This window comes from Vulpes vulpes, chromosome 3 (assembly GCF_048418805.1).
Source record: "Vulpes vulpes isolate BD-2025 chromosome 3, VulVul3, whole genome shotgun sequence".
NCBI lineage: Eukaryota > Metazoa > Chordata > Mammalia > Carnivora > Canidae > Vulpes > Vulpes vulpes.
The window spans coordinates 104,094,848-104,114,418 of record NC_132782.1 but is presented as its reverse complement, the minus strand read 5'-3'; the positions used below and the strand labels follow the sequence as shown (position 1 = coordinate 104,114,418).

General features: G+C 43.4%; 2 protein-coding genes across 4 annotated transcripts in view; both read left to right on the top strand.

Annotated features, from left to right (window-relative positions):
- Positions 1-4,130, top strand: part of ERCC4 (ERCC excision repair 4, endonuclease catalytic subunit) — a 33,627-nt gene extending 29,497 nt beyond the window's left edge. For both annotated transcript variants that reach the window (XM_072753827.1, XM_026003137.2), the window contains one exon: positions 21-4,130. In XM_072753827.1, the coding sequence (XP_072609928.1) occupies positions 21-754 (734 nt within the window). In that variant the 3' untranslated portion in view covers positions 755-4,130. The remainder of the gene's footprint in view (positions 1-20) is intronic.
- Positions 4,131-9,157: 5,027 nt separating this feature from the next.
- The window catches only part of MRTFB (myocardin related transcription factor B), a 271,363-nt gene continuing 260,949 nt past the window's right edge, over positions 9,158-19,571 (top strand). For both annotated transcript variants that reach the window (XM_072753817.1, XM_072753808.1), the window contains exon 1: positions 9,158-9,328. The gene's annotated coding sequence lies outside the window, so the exon portion shown is untranslated. The remainder of the gene's footprint in view (positions 9,329-19,571) is intronic.

The following is a 19,571-nucleotide window of genomic DNA, read 5'->3' as shown; positions in this document are numbered from 1 at the left end:
TGGTGCTTTTTTGTTCCTAGGCGGCCAGGAGCAGAACAGGACACAGCAAACAATCGTGGTGGACGTGCGGGAGTTTCGCAGTGAACTCCCATCCCTGATCCACCGTCGGGGCATCGACATCGAGCCCGTGACCCTGGAGGTCGGAGACTACATTCTGACCCCGGAAATGTGCGTGGAGCGCAAGAGCATCAGTGACCTGATTGGCTCTTTAAACAACGGCCGCCTGTACGGCCAATGCATCTCCATGTCCCGCTACTACAAGCGCCCGGTGCTGCTGATAGAGTTTGACCCCGGGAAGCCCTTCTCCCTCACTTCCCGGGGCGCCTTCCACCAAGAGATCTCCAGCAATGACATCAGTTCCAAACTCACCCTCCTCACGCTCCACTTCCCCAGACTCCGGATTCTCTGGTGCCCATCCCCTCATGCCACCGCCGAGCTGTTCGAGGAGCTGAAGCAAAACAAGCCACAGCCTGATGCGGCCACGGCCATGGCTGTCACAGCAGATTCTGAAACACTCCCCGAGTCGGAAAAGTATAACCCTGGTCCCCAGGACTTCTTGTTAAAGATGCCAGGGGTGAATGCCAAAAACTGCCGTGCCTTGATGCATCGTGTAAAGAACATCGCAGAACTGGCCAGCCTGTCGCAGGACCAGCTGGCGGGTGTTCTGGGCAACGCGGGCAATGCCAAGCAGCTCTACGACTTCATCCACACCTCCTATGCAGAGGTCCTGTCAAAGGGGAAAATGAGGAAATGAACCGTGAGACGGCCATCTCCTGGTCCCGTGACTGGGCTTCCCAGCTGCTCTTTGCCTGCACCTATAGGTCGCAATTAATGATTGTCTCAGAATTTCGTTGTCTTCCAGCGCTGAACGGCTGTGCCATCTGTTTCCTGGCTCTGTGGCCCAGAGGCCAAGATTCCTCCCGGAACTCTGCATTCAGGCCCTGTATTTACTCTGCCGTGCCCGCCCTCCTGGATCCCTGTGCTGTCCAGGCCAGGGTTCTTAAGTGAGGTGGGTCTGGAGCAGGTGAGGTGTCCACAGGTGTTGATAGAAGGCCACTCTTGAAACAGGCAGAAGTTTATGTTTCTAACGCAAACCAATAAAACACAAGGTCACGTTCTTACCATCTTTCTTCAGAGGGGCCCCAAAACACAGAAGAACACCCCTCTGCTCTCCCTCACCACTTCTTCCTGCATTGCCCTCAAGCACGTTCGTCCGCCTTTCTACCCCTAACACAAATTCCTCGGGACTTCCTACTGCTTTTGTAAAACAGCCACCTCTACACATTGCCAGTTAACGTCCTAATCCCCTGAGTGTATGTAACATGCACTGTGGCTCGATTGTGCAAAGCCAGTCGTTTTTAGACATGTGATGAATTATCTCTTTCCGGAATTTGATGGTGTTAAAGTGAAGGAGTCCTTAGAACGCTCAGTTTCCAAATATTTAACCTCCTAAATCTGAGACCTCTGAGCCCGCCAAATGGCTAGAGTCTCTTGAGACTTTCTCTTTCCTGAGCCTCTCTTCACACGCCCTGAGACCACCAGCACCAGATCTTCTCCCCAAGCAGCCTAAGCTCACCTCTCAGTGCCCCCCACTCTATCTCGTGCCCCTGTGCAGAGCGCCTCCTTGCATCTGTGTGAGGACTCCCATACAAGCAAGTGAATGGCCCACCAAGTCTTTAAGATTTGGTTTTCCTTCCTGGAGTCAAGATAAAGTAATGAAAATAGTAAATGGAAGATCAATGCATAGAATAGATAAGAATTCTAGAGAAATATAGACATATATAAAAACTCACAAAACCATCTCCCTCTCAAACCTTCCAACTGAGTTAGGTTAGCTTTTTACCGAAGTGTACATACAGGGACCTTCATAGCATCTTTGTGCAGTTTTTAAACTTTTCTATTTCAACATTGTTGACGTAGGTATTATTTTCCTATCTAGTAATGAGTAGTAAATTTTCTACCTCAAGAGCTGATGCGAATATAGACATCAGCCCCGCTAACCATACCGTACACAGTTACACATTTTCCTCCGCATCAACCATGTTTTTATTCATCACGGTGTTGGAACTCAGAGTGACACTGGACCACATAACACAAAATGGTCTTCACCTTCACGGAAGTTCTTTCAACCAACCTCTCCAAGCTGAACCTCTCGTGTTGACTTCCTGCTCTCTCGGTATGTTAGCCTACGTTAATACTGCTAAAGTAGATGTGGATTTCAAACTCTATACAAGGGCACCGCAAGAATGAGTTGAGAGATATCAGGGAACCGTGTTGTTATATGGATCTCTGTACAGTGATCTGAGGAATTGGGAAGAGGACAGGAAACAAAAATTAGCTTACATTTAAGAGCCCAGTCGGGGAGAAAAGTACATTAAAAATGACGTTACACCTCCAAAGGAGATGGTTATCACCATTTTTCTTCATCCTATTGTAGCACTTCTGCTTGTGGTATATGGTTTCTGTTTTTTCTTGCATAATTCTACCTGCCTTATATTGTTCTTGCATTACAAGAAAAGGCAAATCGGAACATAGCACATTTGTTTATATGGGTTCCACTCCAATTTAAGCTTTCAGAAATAAGCTGTATTCATAAGGCCACCATTTTAAACAGCCCTTGTCATCTCGTACAACATAGAATACAGTCTTAATTGTATTTAGAGAGCCGGTGTGTCTCTCTCTTGGATTCTGTTATTTGCTGTTGTACGTACTGGACATTTGAAAGACAGATGAGCTGTTTCGTTGTGTATTTGAATTATGAATAGTAGTCTCTAATGAACTTGAAAATGCTCATTATAGACACAAGGCTCTCACCACCACTTCCCCTTCCAACTAAATAAATCTATTTTAAGCTGTCGTCAATGGTGAAAAACCTTCGATAGAACCATTATGTACTGACTTTTACCAAATTCTTTCACACATTTTTATAATCTAAGAATCTTTGGCAAAGGAACTAATGCATGAATTCGCAAAATTAATGTATCACTTTATTGCCTAGCATCATAGTTACCTTTGCCTTTTTTCTTTCAGAATAGTAAACATCCCATTTACTTATGAATTCATGCTTAGCTTTTTTAAAAACCTTTTTTAAAAGCCTGAGATCAGCTTTACTCTATTTTACCAAGTTTGTTTGCATAAAAATCAGAGTGTATGAAAGCTGAGAGAAATCATTTTCAACCTTGTTTGTTTAAATCATAGTGCCTCTTGATTTTTAAAAAAAAATTATGCAAGAAATCATTTTATGTATTAATAGCAGCCATTTAAATAATGTCCTTTTGGCAAGACGTTGCCACTTCTTCAGTCTGGGGCTTAGGAGGCTGTATGTTTGAGTAGATCCAAAATGCCATTTCCCTGCTCATAAGGGACTGAAGATAATTGTCCCATTCATCAACCCATTGGGACACAGAGGGTTAAGTCTAGATTTGGTTGTGTTGAGATAACAGAACATAGAATTAATATATGGCCTTCAGCAGGAAAGTCTACACTGAAGCAAATCCGAAGAAGTGGGTGAGACAGACATCATTAGTCTTTGCTTTTGTTTTTCAGGCATAATTTGATTTTGCTTTGGCTCAGAAAACTTCTTTAGGGAAATTCTCTTCTCTTTTGTTGCTCAGTTTAGCCTAGAAATGTCCTTTTAAAAACCAACAGTTTAGGAAAGTTCTTTTCTCAGTCTTAAATATATTAAAATGTATCCAGACTTCAACGTGAGTTGTCATTTTTCTTCATTATTTTGCTTTCTATTTTGGTTTATTGCTACTTCCTGCCCAATTCCAAATTTCGGGACTTAACCGTCTATATCCACAGGTTTTTGGTAAGCCACACCACTGCTGTTTTTTGATTTAAGGGAATGTATGTAAGCCAAAATTTGGATGGGAGGGAGACATAACTGATTTATATCAATTTGTAACAGGAGTTATGTGTGAGTGTGTTTTTAATAAAATGTGTATTTATTCAGTATTTTCCTCAGCATTTTGTGGGCAAAGTAAAAATAACAACGCATAGTGAAAGGACATGTATTCCCAGCGCATCATATTTCCAACATGTTGGTAAATACAATTTAAAATGAAGAGAATATTTAATGTGTTTTTTGTTGTGCAGAATAAATGATTAAAGCCGAACTGTTCTTCCAACCCCTGCTTTCTGCTTTTGTGTTTGACTTGTGTGATAAACCCACTTTCTAAGGCCTTAGCATAATTTTCTTTGGGTTATTTTTCCCTTACTGCTTTTTATTTTGTACATCTGCCCTTAGAGAGGGGGAGAAAAAAGACTATTCTCCTTCTGAAAACACTCATTTGTTGACATGTAATGAATATGTGTAAGCACAATGCCTGGAACATCTTAACTCAACAGAGATTAATTTCCTGCCGCCCCTGACTCATACAGTTTTTTTATTGTTGTTCCTTCAACGTCAAAGTTGAAAGTAAATTATCCTCTTGACACATCTAGAATTTACTGTAATCTCTTAAGTTTAATTATTATTAAATTAGTTGACTAATTGGCTCATTTTGATGATGTAGTTATTTTGGTTTCTGCTTTAAAATGTAAGACCAATCCCTTCTTAACAAGGCATAAGACAGGTTATTTCTCAAAATGTTTTAATGTCAGAATTAAGGCTTTGGTAGAATAATTAACCCTTTCTTAGGAGTAGTGATATAATCGTCATGACAAAGACCTAGAAGTACTATTACTTAAAAGCCTCTTTTGCTGCAGTGAATCCAAGTGACAGGTTAAGTCATTTGCCTGGTAGATGATGGAATCATTATTTGAACCCAAACAGTCTGACCCCAGAGCCCATGATGAAACACTGCTGATGAGTGGTCCACTTCCACATACCTAATTACAGATGTGTCACAAAAAAAGCAAATTGGTTTGTTTCCGTGCCTCTCTGGGTTAATAATGTCAAAAGCAAATATGTAGAATTTGGAAATCGGTCAAAGAGCATACGGAGTACCTTTTCTGTTTACAGCTGGATGTTGTTGGGGTGCCTGGCTGGCTCAAGCAGTGGAGCGTGTGACTCTTGATCTCAGAGTCATGAGTTCAAGCCCCACACTGGGTGCAGAGATTACTTATAAAATGAAATTTAAAAAAGAGCTGGATGTCATCTAGTAGCTATACTACCTGGGGGTCATCTGATTTCCAGGGCTGGGTACCTCTTACTATTTTGCAACTGTATGAGAATAGAGGTTAACTTGTAGAAACCCCCGACAGGGATACAAGTGATTCTTGTTCTGTAGCATTGCAAGGGTGTTGCCTAGGTAGCATTGCAATAGTATTGCCTAGCAGGACCTGAACCGGTTCTACATTTATTAGCAAATTTATTTCTGCATTCATTGGACCAGCTACAAATCTCTGAGCCTTTAATTTTCTTTTAAATCAGTCCTAACATCTTATTGGTTTCCTCATTAATTGAATCTAATAAAGTCATTGACTTCTGTTGTTTTGGGGTTTTTTTTCTATTTGTATGAGAGTCATGTTTCTAACTTTCTGGAAAAATTATGCTTTGCAAGTGGTGTTGCCAATGTGAGCTCCCATATGATGCTAAAACTGTATTTCCAGCCTCATTCAACCTAAAATTAAACCTCATAAACTAGAAGATGGATACTATACATAGGCATAGATATATACTCATATATATTTAAGAACTGTACTTTGATACTAAGATGGTAATATTACAAACTATAAACTAATCAAATATGTAAGAACTGTAGACTCATTTTAAGATGCTCAGTGGACCTCTGTTTCTCTGTTTACAAAAGCTCACCTGAATTTTCAATCTCAGTTCTGTTTCTGTCTAGCCCCTGACTGAGGCAGGAAACTAACCCCTGAATGAGAAATAAGAGGAATTTTAGATATTCCCAATGATTCACTTGCCTGTGGAAGGTATTTCTATACCAGAAGAGCAATGACTGCTCCCCGAGGGCCTGGGAGTCAGGTAAGCAAAATCAACTTGTGATTTTGTGATTTCAACTAAGAGAGTTTTCTGGGATTCATGAAAATAGCAAATAGACCAGGTCTAATGAAGATGGTGATATGCGGGGACCCTTTTCTAACAGAATTTTGTGTCAGTGTGAGCATGCCTTTCACTGAGAGCTTTGCTTTTCTGTGCAACTTTGTTTTTGGGAAGGGTGACGCCCAGCAGAAGCTTAAGGAAGCAGATAGTTTAGTAGACTAAGGGAAGCATGACTGGGCAGGTTTGTTTTCGGCGTGAGGCATTTACTGCAGAAGACAAAGGGCTGTCTCTGGGCTTGATGCTGCAAAAGCCCATGGCATTAAGGGGACATTCAGCCTATGGTGAAGAGAAGTCAAAAAGCATGAACAAGTAAAATACCACAAGCAAGGTAGAAGTGTTCTGGAGGTCAGTGGAAGACGTCATATCCAGGTATAGGAATCCAGAATGGCCTCAGAGAGAAGGTAGGGCTCCAGATGAGTCTTGCAGCACAGCTACAATTTCATCAGACAGACGCAGGTAGTGCATACAAGTCCACGTCCAGAGCGTTAGCAAAGAAACAGGAAAAAAAATGATGGTGGGGACACCTGGGTGGTTCAACAGTTGAGCATCTGCCTTTGGCTCAGGATGTGATCCCAGTTTAGGTATGAGTCCCTGTGAGGAGCCTGCTTCTCCCTCTGCCTGTGTCTCTGCCTCTCTCTGTGTCTCTCATGAATAAATAAATAAAATATTTTTTAAAAAAGAAAAACGGTGGTGTTTAAACAGAATTGAGAACAGATTTGGGGTAGTTCACTGGGCCATATCATAGGGGTCTCATGTGCTAGGCTTCAGGGGTTTGTTCTCATTTTAGCAGGAAATAAATGAGTAAGGGAAGGGCATGATCAAGAAATCTGCTTTACAACTGCAGTCTGGCAGTAGTGAGTTCAAAATGGAAATATTAATTGAGCACTTAAAACATGCTCGATGTTTTATGTATGTTTATGTATGTTTTATGTATGTTACTCCACTACGGCCTCACAGCCTGAAGTAGTAGCCCTGCTTTGCTGATGAGGCAGCTAAGATTGAGAGATTAAGAATCAAAGTCACAACAGAAGCAAATAGCAGAGATGGGACTCAAACTCCAAAGCCTACTTTCTTTCTGCAGCACCTTGCCACCTAAAAGGAAGAATTGGAGGTAGAAAGACCATTCTGGAAGCTGTGGCAACAACCCAAGTGACAGAGAGTGACAACCAGAACTAAGATTAGAGCTTTGGAAATGGAAAGAAGGCCAAGTATTGAAGAGGAATGTGGCAAAAAACATTGATGCCAAGGAGGAGTATATATTATTATTTAGGCTTTAAGCCAAGGCTCAGAAAATGATGGTGCTGTGAAGAGAAGGAGTCTGGGGAAGGCCGTGATCATTTCGGAAAGAAGGTGAAGTTCAGTTTTGAACAAGGTTGATTTTGAAATAACCAATAGTCGGGCAGACAATCTCAATTCAAAGTGTAGCTGATGACATCTGTGCAGAAGTGAGAACCGACAGAGCACCCGGGTGGCTCAGTTGGTAATGCGTCCAACTCATGATTTCAGCTCAGGTCATGAGATCCAGCCCCGCATTGGGATCTGCACTTGGCGGGGAGTCTGCTTGAAATTCTCTCTTTCTCTACCCATTCCCTCCCTCCACTCATGCTTTCTCTCTCTCTAAAATAAATGAATAAATTTTAAAAAATAAGAACCAAGGACGCCATTTAAATGGTTAACATGCAAACCAGAACATCAGAACATACCCAAATCTAGGAGGTGAGAACATAGGGGAGGACGACTCTTCAGAGATCCTGAATCTCTCGTGGGCACCAGAATCAAACACAGCCAGGAATTTCATGGGAGTGACCCACAAGGGTTGGGAGCTGAGCGTGGGTGCACTGGTGGCCTCAGACTACGACAGGGACAACACCTTAGAAAGCCCTGGGGGGTCCTGGGCGACAGTTCCAGGTAACTGGAGGGCCCACAACAGACGAGGGTGGGAGGAGGCCAGGTCCCAGTGCAGCTGGATAAAAAGAGGAGAGGCAAGCTCACTCCGAAGGTGATTTTGCATGCTGGTGATCAGAAGGAAGGAGCAGAGCAAAAGAAGGAAGATGCTAGAGACACAGCAGATCATTCATGGAAGCAAAACCCACCGCGGGGCGTCCCAAGGGGAGGAGGGAGACAAGAGTGATTTTGCTCTTCTTCCTCCCACACACGGAAAACCCACTTTTGTATGGATTTGCCTCTTCTTCACATCTTACAGTTAGAGTACCGTGTCCCTCCCCAACTTAGAGCAGGACTGGCCAGCCCCCAGAAGTCACAATGAGCCCTTTGCGGAAACCTATTTTAACGACACAACGCTGATGTTTGGCAGTGAGGTCGGCTCGTGTTTAAGCTAGAACCCCTCCGTTTGTAACCTGACCGTATAGTTGTATAATTATTTAAAGCATCCCTCCTTGCAAGCAATTTATGAAACCAAAGGTCAAGGAGGCTAATGTCGCCTGAAAACACGGTCGGGATGGTCAAGCAGCCCTCCCCAGCCAATGCTAAGACTTGGTAAGGATTTTTATTTTGGTCGCCCTGAGCTTACTGTAACTGGGGCCGCTGAGTTGCTATGGTGATTTCTTCTCCAAACAGAGCATTTAGCCGCAATACCTTGAAACAGCAGATAGATCTCCTTTACGTCCACTGGATCGTGACATTAATTCTAGTTGAAACATTTCCCCCACGCTCCCATCAGGACTCGTGTGCAGGAATTTTCAGTCAAGGCCAAGACGGCACGGACTAAATAAATCGAAAGCCGGGCCCTTTGCACTGGGGGCCTTCACAACTGGCTGGCTGGTGGGCTCGGGGCCTGGAGCCTGACCACCGGTGGCGGGTTTGCAGCTGGGAGAAGGTTCCTCACTGAAGCAATTACGTGTTTAATGACTCCAAGGTGGGCATAAGCTGAAAGTTGTGACCCCCGCCCCCCCTGCCCTGTCACTAATAATTTGGGGGGTTGTTGGGCAGGATGCACAGAAAACTCAGCTGTCTCTTCCCATCCCGCTTGCAAACCTCGGAGCTGCTAAGCTGCAGCGCTCAGAGCTGGAGCCTGGGGAAGAAAGGGGGCCCCCTTCGAGGCCGGGGCTGAGGCACTCCTCGTCTCCACCAGCAGGTGTCTCCGTTAAGTCACAGGTCCCCAAACTCGCTCGGCGGGAGTCGCCGGACGCTTTCGGGATGACTGCGCTTTGAATGTGGGTGTCTCTGCCTCTGATTCTTGCCTAACCATGACCTGGGAGGCAAGAAAAGTAGCTGCCTGTCTCCGGCATGACTCATGATAAACAAACGGAGGACAGACTGCCTCTTATCAGAGCCCGAGTATGTGCCCCAGGACCGTGGGTGAGTCAGCCTGGAAGTCGGGCTTTTGTTGGTCCAAGGGCTTTTTTTTTTTTTTTGTGCTCTCTGCGGAAGAGGTGGATGGGGTGCAAGGAGAGGGTGGCGGGCAGGGACTGCTATTGATTTCTTGGATTCAATCAGTGACCCCGCACAGTGAGGCCTTGGGCTTCGGGGGGCGGGGGGGTGTCGAATTCCACCCCCACCCACCCACCCAGACCAAAAAGGCGTTCACATTGGAGGTTAAAACTGGCCGTGACCCCGTGGAACCCCATTTAGAGTTGATGGAAGGGTTTGCAATCTGCGGCTTCACAACATACACATAGTGCCAATAAGCATCAACGGTACACTTTAGGGACGTGCAGTTTATTGCATGTGAACTACTCAAAGTTTTTTTTTTAGGAAGAAATACAGTTAAATTGAGTGGAGAGGAAAAAAACAAAGAAACAAAACTAGCCAACTCATTTTTATCGTGATGTATCACGAAGCCCTCCATCCACCCCCTCACTCCCAATCTCTCCCCTCCTGTGGCTCGGCATTTGGGTGCAAAGGCAGACCAAGTGCACACACCTGAAGGGAGCATGACGTCATGTCACCTGGCACTGATAGGCTGCTCCCCAGCCTGGCTCTCCCAGAGCCTGCGTTGCCAGGCGAGGGGGTTATTCAGTCCTCCTGCGGGAAGGAAGGCAGCGGGGACAGGTAAAGCAGAGGCTGGCAATAGGTGTGGAGTGGGGGCAGGTGTTGGGGCGCCAAGGGCAAAGCAGCACCCCTGAGGTTCCCCCGCCCCTCGCCGACTCCCCAGCAGCCTCCAGGCCGCTACAGGCTCTTTAGCCCCAGGTGCCTTCCTAGTTCTGCGAATGCAAGTCAGGTCAGGCCCAGGGCAGGACGGCTCACAGATGGCTGTGCCAACAGGTGCTGCACACGTGAATGACTTCACACTTGCACACCAGCGAGCGACTTAGCTTAGGGAGAGGTGAACATGTGCGTCCTTTCGATGGTGCAAAAGGACCAAGCAGCTGGGGCAGGTGGAACCAAGCGAGGAGCAGCCCTGAGGGGCGGGGTGGCCCAGGTTTCGGTGCAAACCACCTCAGTTAGGAAAATAGCGGGCGGTGTCCGTGGACTTGCTGCACTGCTTCTGCAAGCAGAAAAATGTCACTTTTTCTCCTTTCAGAGAATAGACGCTCAGCGCGCCCGAAGAGTGACTCTTCTTGCGCACCTGCTTCCCACCGCTTACCTGTTTCTCTCGCGTTTCCATGTGTCTGTTCCCCCTGCTGTCTCTTGGTGAATAAATTCAATGTTACGCATTAAAGTGGGGGGACCTGGGCAGCCTGAGTGGCTCAGTGGTTTAGCGCCGCCTTCAGCCCAGGTCGTGACCCTGGGATCCCGGGATTGAGTCCCACATCGGGCTCCCTGCATGGAGCCTACTTCTCCCTCTGCCTGGGTCTCTGCTGCGCCCTCCCTCTGTGTGTGTGTGTGTGTGTGTGTGTGTGTGTGTGTGTGTGTCTCATGAATAAATAAATAAAATCTTTAAATAAATAAAGTGGGGGGACCTGTCACCTTTCACAAGAAGGTCATTAATATAAGAGGGGCTCTGCCTTAAATCCCTGATCTCCCAGCCAAGTCACTGTCACCAAATGTGTGTTGTGTGAGAGTGTGTGTGTTTGTTGTGTAGGAGTGTCCAGGAGATGGAATATTTGAGGGTGTGGGGGTGTGTGGGTGCTGAGTGGGTATGTGAGCGCGTGTTATTTTCAGACTCCCTGGATTCTGTGTGCACTTTGAAGCGGTGTCCTTGCAACCGCGGCTGATCTCACATATAATGGACAGGCGTGTCCTTAATCTCCGAAGACAGGACTGAATTTCAACTCTCCTTTTGACATCCACCCCCCCACCCCGGTAAATACATTCAGACCTTTTTAGATCATTTTTCTTTGCTATAGAAATATAATCTGTAGGAGGAATATTTCACTTAGCAAGTGTTTTGTAAGCACATCTTCCATGTTACTATTTGGAAAACAAGGCCAAGTTTGCTCAGCAGACATTCATGAGGTGCCTACTGTGTGCCTGAAAAGTAGAACATAGCCCATAGACTAGAGTGACAGGCTATTTGTTCCCAGACTCTTAAAGAGTCTAAAAAGCAGAACCAGGCTTTGTATCTGTAATAACAGAATTATAGTCAAGTGTTACTTATATTAAAAAAGAAAAAAGAAAAACCCACTCATTGCCTGGAAATGACCAAACCTTCAAAGCGCTGTGCAATGCATTATGGGGTTCTGGGTGCTGTGAGCACAGGTTACAGAAGTGGTAAGAGTAGCCTTCGTGGCAAGCTGCCAGGTGAGGCCTTATTTCACATTTAATGCCTTGTAGGAATGAGATAGCATGAGCTGAGTCTTTTGAGCAGACGAGAGAGTTCAGTAGTCTTGAAAAGCCACGGATCCCACGTCCTATTTGTTCAGAATCTTCGGGCTAGTCACTGGTGTCCCTGAGTGGTGCCAGAGGGTACCTTTGAAATGGGAGAGAATTTTTATAAAGGGAAAGACGTTCTCCAGGTAGGTCTGTTTAATGTTCTCCTTAGGGCGACTTAGGAGGTATATCTTTGTAATGTGGCTTTTAGTTGGTGCTTCAAACCTTTCCTCTGGGTCTCTTCCAAAGACATCTTCAACGTTTCACCCAAAGTCAAGCTTTCTATGATTCCTCTCATTAATAATCTTGTTTCTCTTACCACCTTCTAACTTTGGTTTAACAGAAGGTTGTGTTTTTTTGTCTTTTTTTTTTTTTTAGGATTTTATTTATTTATTTGACAGAGAGGAAGAGCACAAGAAGGGGGAGCAGTGGGCAGAAGGAGAGGGAGAAGCAGACTCCCTGCTCAGCAAGTAGCCTGGTACAGGACTCCATCCTGGGACCCCAGGATCATGACCTGAGCCAAAGGCAGATGCTTAACTGACTGAGCCACCCAGGTGCCCCCGTTGTGTTTTTCTTTTCTTAACTGAGCTGCCACTACGTGGAATTGGAGTACTCATAATCTTGGCTTGTGAAGCATGCTTCCCAGTGATCCATGCACAACCTGCTTTGATTTAGTTTGTTGGTTTGAATAATGCAGAAAGTACTCACGAAGTTACCACCTCCCGCAAAAAAAAAAAAAAAAAAAAAAAAAAGCTATCATAAGATGATAACCTACATCTAAGCCTAGAGGCCCACCCTCCCAACCCTATTATCCTGCTTCTCCCACCCAGAATGAACCTTCATCCTGACCTATGTGTTCAGTATTCCCTTGCTTTATTTAATCTCATTGTTTTTTATATGTATTCTGTGGATTTTCAAAAGGATGTATGTGTATGTACATACATGTCATTCTTAACTTTATAAAAAAGATATCATGTCATATGTAACCAATAGTGGTAAGATCCATTCTATTGCCCCATGTTGCCCTCATTCACTTTTTCTGGCTTATCTGTACTATTCCGTTCTATGAATATACCACAGTCTACCCACCAATCCTGTCATTCCTGGTCATTTGGACTGTGCACAGATTCTTGATATGGTAAACAGTTCTTTCCTACCTGGTCTTACACATGCGCACACATTTCTCTTGGGTACACGCTTAGGATGAAATGGCTGAGCTAGATAGTATGTGTATGTCCAACGATAGGGCACAATGCTGAGCTGTGTCCTGCAGGAGTTGAACCCATCTACACTTGCATCAGCATAAGAATGGATCAATCCATACCCTCCCTGATGCCCGGGATTATCAGACCTTTCTCATGTTCATTGATGGATTGTCTTTAAAATGGGACCTCACTGTGATCGTGATTTGCATTTTCACCTGTTATGCCGAGTACCTCTTTGTATGTGATTGGCCAAATATGTCTCTTATCTCCTAAGAAATATCCGTGGTTTTTGCTCATCTTTCTCCATTTGTGCTCTTATTAAAGGAGCACTTAATATATTCTTGTACCAATCTTTTATACTTCTTTTCACTTTCTCTAAGGTGTCTCTTGATAAAGCCCACCCACGGCAGGGGAGCAAGATATTGGGATGATAGGGCCAGGCCTTGGGGGGATTTATAACCATGATTGGCTCTTATATTTATTAGTTGTATCATTTTATCCTTCAACTATAAACATATATATAATCTCACCAACTTTGGACCATGGAAAAGAAAAGGAAAGACCATAATGCCATCACTTGGGGGTTTTCCATACATTTTCACATGTAAGTCTCTCAATACACACACCTCTCCTTCTCCTCTTTATCTTGACACCAGTATCCTGACCCTAGCCATAGATACTTTCTAGACATTACCTTCCCTGATCGAGGAGTAACTTCTACCAGTATTGACCATGACATCAAAAAAAATACAATGAACTTCTGTTAAAGAGATTATACTTAGGGGTCCCTGGGTATCTCAGTCAGTTGAGAATGCGACTCTTGATTTCTGCTCAGGTCATGATCTTAGGGCTGTGAGATCAAGCCCAAGTCCATGACCAGCATGGAGCCTGCTTGGGATTCTCTCTCTCTTCCTCTTCTCCTCCACACCTCTCTCTCTCTCTGTCTCTCTCTCAAAGGAAGGAAGGAAGGAAGGAAGGAAGGAAGGAAGGAAGGAAGGAAGGAAGGAAGGAAGGAAAAAGAAGAGAGAAAAAGAAGAAAGAAAGAAAGAAAGAAAGAAAGAAAGAAAGAAAGAAAGAAAGAAAGAAAGAAAGAAAGAAATTATACTTAGAATCTTGTGCAGTGATTGGAAATTAAGAGTGGGCAAAACAATGTCTAATTTTACTAGCCAGAGTTATAATTTCTAGCATTTTGACATGTATTGTAAACTTTTTTCTATCTTTCCTTACATATGTATTATATTCCATTTAAAATGAAATCCTCTTATAGATACTATTCTGTAAGCATTTTTTTTTTTTTTTTTTTTTTTTTTTTGGTTTTGGGGAAGGTTGCCTAACATCATATCCCATTTCTCCAGGGTTAAAAAAAAAAAATTTCTGCACCATAGTCTGGGATACAGACTATCTCCTTGTGTGGGTAAAATCTAGAATAGTCACCAACTGTGCCTCACAGCCACCAACGAATCCGAATGAACGCTGGCTAGTGCTTTCACACACTCAGCCAGCTCTGGGCTTTCTTAAACCATTTCCATACTGCTGACCTCACATTTCCAACTGCTCCCTATTAGAAGCACTGATGAAATGAGCATCTTTCACACAAAGCCTTTTGTGCACATCTGTGATCACACTCTCAGGATACATTTCGATAAGCAAAGAGTAAGAACATGTTTTAACTTTTTGATATATGCGGCTGAATTGCTCTGCAAAAAGGTTTCATCCATTTATATTCACATTAGCAGACTCCAGGAGAGCCTATGCTCCCACACCCTGGCGAAGAAGAGTGTTTTGCCTTTTATCATCAGTACGCTAAGTTCAAGTGCCGGTTTTACTAGTTTGTATTTCTTCAATTACTATGAGGTTCAGTTTTTGGGTTTTTTTTCTTTCATAAGTATTCTGGCCATTTGTGCTTCAGTGTGTGTTCTTTCTCTCCCTCACACTCTGAGAGTGTGTGTGTGTGTGTGTGTGTGTGTGTGTGTGTGTGTGAATAGCCTATTCAGTTCCCTTTTTATCCACCAAATGTTCTTTCTCTTATTTTTCTGTGCCAGTTATTATCTGTGGAGGGTTTTAGCAAGTTTCATAAACATTGCAAATATTTTCCTAAATTTGTGTTATGCCTCTTTGTCCGTGCTTTTGCCTTTCAGGTTTAAAAAATTATATATGTTGTCAAAGCTTATAATAGTTTCAAAATTCCCTTTTTCATTTGAGAATGCATAAAACCCACCCTCAATTTTCTTCTGGTATTCTTGTTTCGTTTTTTTACGTTTAAATCTCTGTCCCACTGAAAATGTGTGTCAGTTTGTGGTGGAGCTAACATTTTTCAAAATGGTTAGCTAGGGATCCCTGGGTGGCGCAGCTGTTTGGCGCCTGCCTTTGGCCCAGGGCGCGATCCTGGAGACCCGGGATCAAATCCCACATCGGGCTCCCGGTGCATGGAGCCTGCTTCTCCCTCTGCCTGTGTCTCTGCCTCTCTCTGTGTGTGTGACTATCATAAATAAATTTAAAAAATTAAAAAAAAAAACAAAAACAAAACAAAAAAACAAAATGGTTAGCTAGTTGGGAGTGTCTTGGTGGCTCAGTGGTTGAGCGTCTGCCTTCGGCTCAGGTCGTGATCCTGGGGTCCTGGGATCAAGTCCCGCGTCCAGCTCCCTGCAGGGAGCCTGCTTCTCCCTCTGCCTGTGTCTCTGCCTCTCTCTGTGTCTCATGAATAAGTGAACAAAATTTAAAAAAAAATAAAAATAAAAATGTTAGCTAGTTGCCCAGCCCCTTTGTTGAAGAGTATTTTCTTTACTCGCTGATGTGAATTAGCACCTTCGTCTTATACTGCATTTATGTTTATACTTCAATATGTTTCTGTGTTTCCAATTCTATTCCTGTTATGTGGATTGTTCCTATATCATATGAGTTTAGTTATCACTTTACAATAAATTTTGGTATTTTTTTGGACAGATGCCTCCCTATTATTATGCTCTTTGAAATTTTTATTGGCCAACTGGCTATCCTCAGGCATTTATTCTCCCAGATGAACATTTAAGACTCTTCCGGTCAAGTTTCCAACAAACGTTATATTTTGATTTTCATTGGATTTACATTATGTTATTTTGGTGATAACGGACACCCTTACAGTATTAGGGAAATGGCATGTTTTATAGTACTTGTGTTGAAGTCATTTTTCTCATTCTTTGGTAGGATTTTATAGTTTGAGTCATATAAATCCTTGGCACAATTCTTGCCGAGTTAATACAAAGTTATTTGTTGCTATTGCGGTTTGTGACTATACTCCTATTCTTCCTCCAGCCCCTCATTATTCTGCTATATTAATTTTTATGGATTTTATAACTGGCTGTCTCGCAGAACTCTTATTCATTTTCATGGTTTTCCAGTTGATTCTTTTGGATAGTACAGGTAGGCCATCACCTCATTCGAAAATAGTAATGAGACTCTTGTCCCCTTTTCAATATTTATACATCTTGGGGTAACTGGGTGATGGGCACTGAGGAGGGCACTTGATGGGATGAGCACTGGGTGTTATATGTTCGCAAATCGAACTTAAATAAAAACAAATGGAAAAAAAAGTCCCCATGGCAACCCTCTCGGGTCCCCTCCCTCTTTGGGAGCTTTGTACTATCACTCAATAAACTTTGCTTCACTGTCACTCAAAAAAAAAAATTTATACATCTTTCTCGATTTCTTATCTTACAGTATGGGTTGGAGAATTCAGATGCCCATGGGCCCAGGCCAGGAACATAAATGAGTGAATTGGGACAGAGGAGGCCTTTGGCAAACAGGAGAACACAGGTCATATCCAAAGGGGGAATTCCATACTTAACTCCAGCTAGTTTCTGCTGTTTGGGGACTAGGCCTCATGTTGACAGACAGTTGGATTAAAAACAAGAAAAGGTATACTAAAGATTGTTTTTTAATATGAAATCTATAATCTATTATAAATTTATAATCTGTAGTGTGAAATTATGAAAACATATTTAATACATTTAATCTATAATTGTAGATAATTATGATTATCTATTCTCCATATCTATTCTAAATATTATAATTATATAATCAATAAGTATAGACTGAAAAGTTGAAAATGAATTCAAATTTTTTAAACATCAGGCAAGTGAACTATAGGCTGACAGGTTCAACCCTGGCTCACAATGAGCCCCACTTTGTCTGGAGCTCCCAGAATTTCAGAATATATGGAATTGGAAGGGTGCCTGGGTGCCTCAGTTGGGTAGGCATCGAACTCTTGGTTTTGGCTCAGATCACATTCTCAGGGTCATAAGATCAAGCCCTGCACCAGGCTCTGTGCTCAGTGGTGAGTCTGCTTGAGATCCTTTCCCTCTTCCACTTCCCCACTTTCTCTCTCCCTCAAATAAATAAATAAAGCCTTTAAAAAAAAAAAAAAGAATGTATTGAGTTAGGCTAGGCATTCATGCCTTATGCCTCCAATTATTTGACCAATTAGCTATTTTGTAGTCTCTTGACTTATTATTTTTCATATTAAGCCTCTACCTCCCTCCAATTTAACAGGAGTATTGCAGGAAGGGAGAAATTTGAATTCTATTAGTCGCTAGGGTTTTCTTCTGTGACCAATGTGATGAATCCATAAATTTTCTCTTATCAAACCATCCTTGCATTTGTAATTGGTGGAATTAAACTCTACTCTGTGATGTTATATTATTCTCGTAAATACATGGTTGTATTCCATTTTCTATTTTATGTAATGATTATGAAAAGGGAGGAAATAAGTTTTAAGGTTTTCTGCTTTTTTTGTTTTTGTTTTTTTAGAGAGACAGCAGGCAAGCGATTGGGGGAGGGGCAGAGGGAGAGAGAGAATCTTAAGCAGGCTCCACACTGAGCACAGAGCCTGACATGGGGCTCAGTCTCACTACCCTGAGATCATGATCAGAGCCAAAATTGAAAGGCAGGGCAGCCTGGGTGGCTCAGCAGTTTAGTGCTGCCTTCAGTCCAGGGTGTGATCCTGGAGACCCAGGATTGAATCCCACGTCGAGCTCCCTGCATGGAGCCTGCTTCTCCCTCTGCCTGTGTCTCTGCCTCTGTGTGTGTGTGTGTGTGTGTGTGTGTGTGTGTGTGTCTCATGAGCAAATAAATAAAATCTTAAAAAAAAAAAAAAGAAAGACACTTGATCAATGAAGCCACCCAGGTACCCCTATTTTTGGGTATTTTTAGCAGAAACACTCTCCTATTGGCTCTCTGTCTCATACCAGCACTACCCCCTACTTGTTTTTCCTGGTAAGTAGTGTAATACATTGCTTTGAAGGGTCATTAAACTTCATCACATCCACTCAGATATGCTTGTGCGTTGGTAGATGATAATTTGGATTCTGATTTGCTAGGGAAGCGAGGTTAAAGCTAGATTGTTCTCAATAAAGAAATCTTGCTTTTTAGAGGCTCTTAGAGGGCAGTGGGAGGGAAGATCTTGAATAACAGCACAGAGATACATAAGAGTGTCTGCTGTGGTTTGTAATGTGCTTCTTTTCTTGGATGTCCCACAAAACTGAATGAAGTGTCCATTTGTCCTCAGTGTGCTATAGAGCAGGATCTTTCTCTGAGCATGACTAATTGCTAACCAGCCCCTCCCTTAGACCCAGGCAAGGCAGCTTTTAGGGCCCTCCTTGGTCCCTCTTTTGCCCCCCTTCCTCCCCAACAAGTGAGGAGACCACAGGACCCATGAGACAGGCCTGTAAGTAAGTGCAGGCCTGTTTGGGGTGGGAATGTTGGGGACCTGTGTACCTGGGCCCTGGGTCCCCCTGCCTCCTAGACCATGTTCTGTATACCCAGGGCCCCAGATTTTTCTATATAAATGACTCTAGCCTGTATCCAGGGCTGACTCAGGCCTCTTGCCTAGATCCATCCTCCCAAGGGAGAACCACTCTACAGGTGCCTGCATTCTTGGGCCTGACAAGTAACCAAGAACAACAGATTATGTGGAATATAGACAAAGCCTGGACATGTGGGCTGGAGTGTTCACTCTATTCCCACAAGACCCATTAGATGTAGGAAGGACCTGGGAGCCATAAGGGCACTCAACTGTCTTTACACCTGACAGTAGCATCTGAGACCACTGAGGAGCCTGGGAGAATTTTAAATCCAAGCTTGGCTTCCCAAGCGGTTAGGAAGGTATATTTGTCTATGGAGAAGTATAACAATTTTTAAACACAGTTGGTCAGCTTGACTTATTGTTTTAAGTATTTTAGCCATATGGCATATGGACATCCTTTTATACTGTTGCTCTCTGCCCCACAATTGCTTGGGGAAAACTCATTGCTGAGTTTGCCCTTTGAGGCCATGTTGGGGGGAGAGCTGCAATCGGAAGCAATGCTGGGATTTTTGTATTTATTTGCTTACCACATGGCAAGTTCCCATATATTCTCTGCCCTTACAAATAGATTGAAATCACCAAAGAAAGAGAAAAATACTTGCATCCCAATCTATATTGGTCTTGTAAGGCTGCCATGACAAAAATACCACAAAATGAGTAGCAAATTTACACTTTCACAGCTCTCCCTAGTCTGAAGGCCAGAAGTCCAAAATCAAGCTGTCAGTAGGGCCATGCACCTTCCAGAAGCTCTAGGAGGAGAATCTTCCTTGCTTCATTAGACTTCTGGTGGCTCCCAGAAATGCTT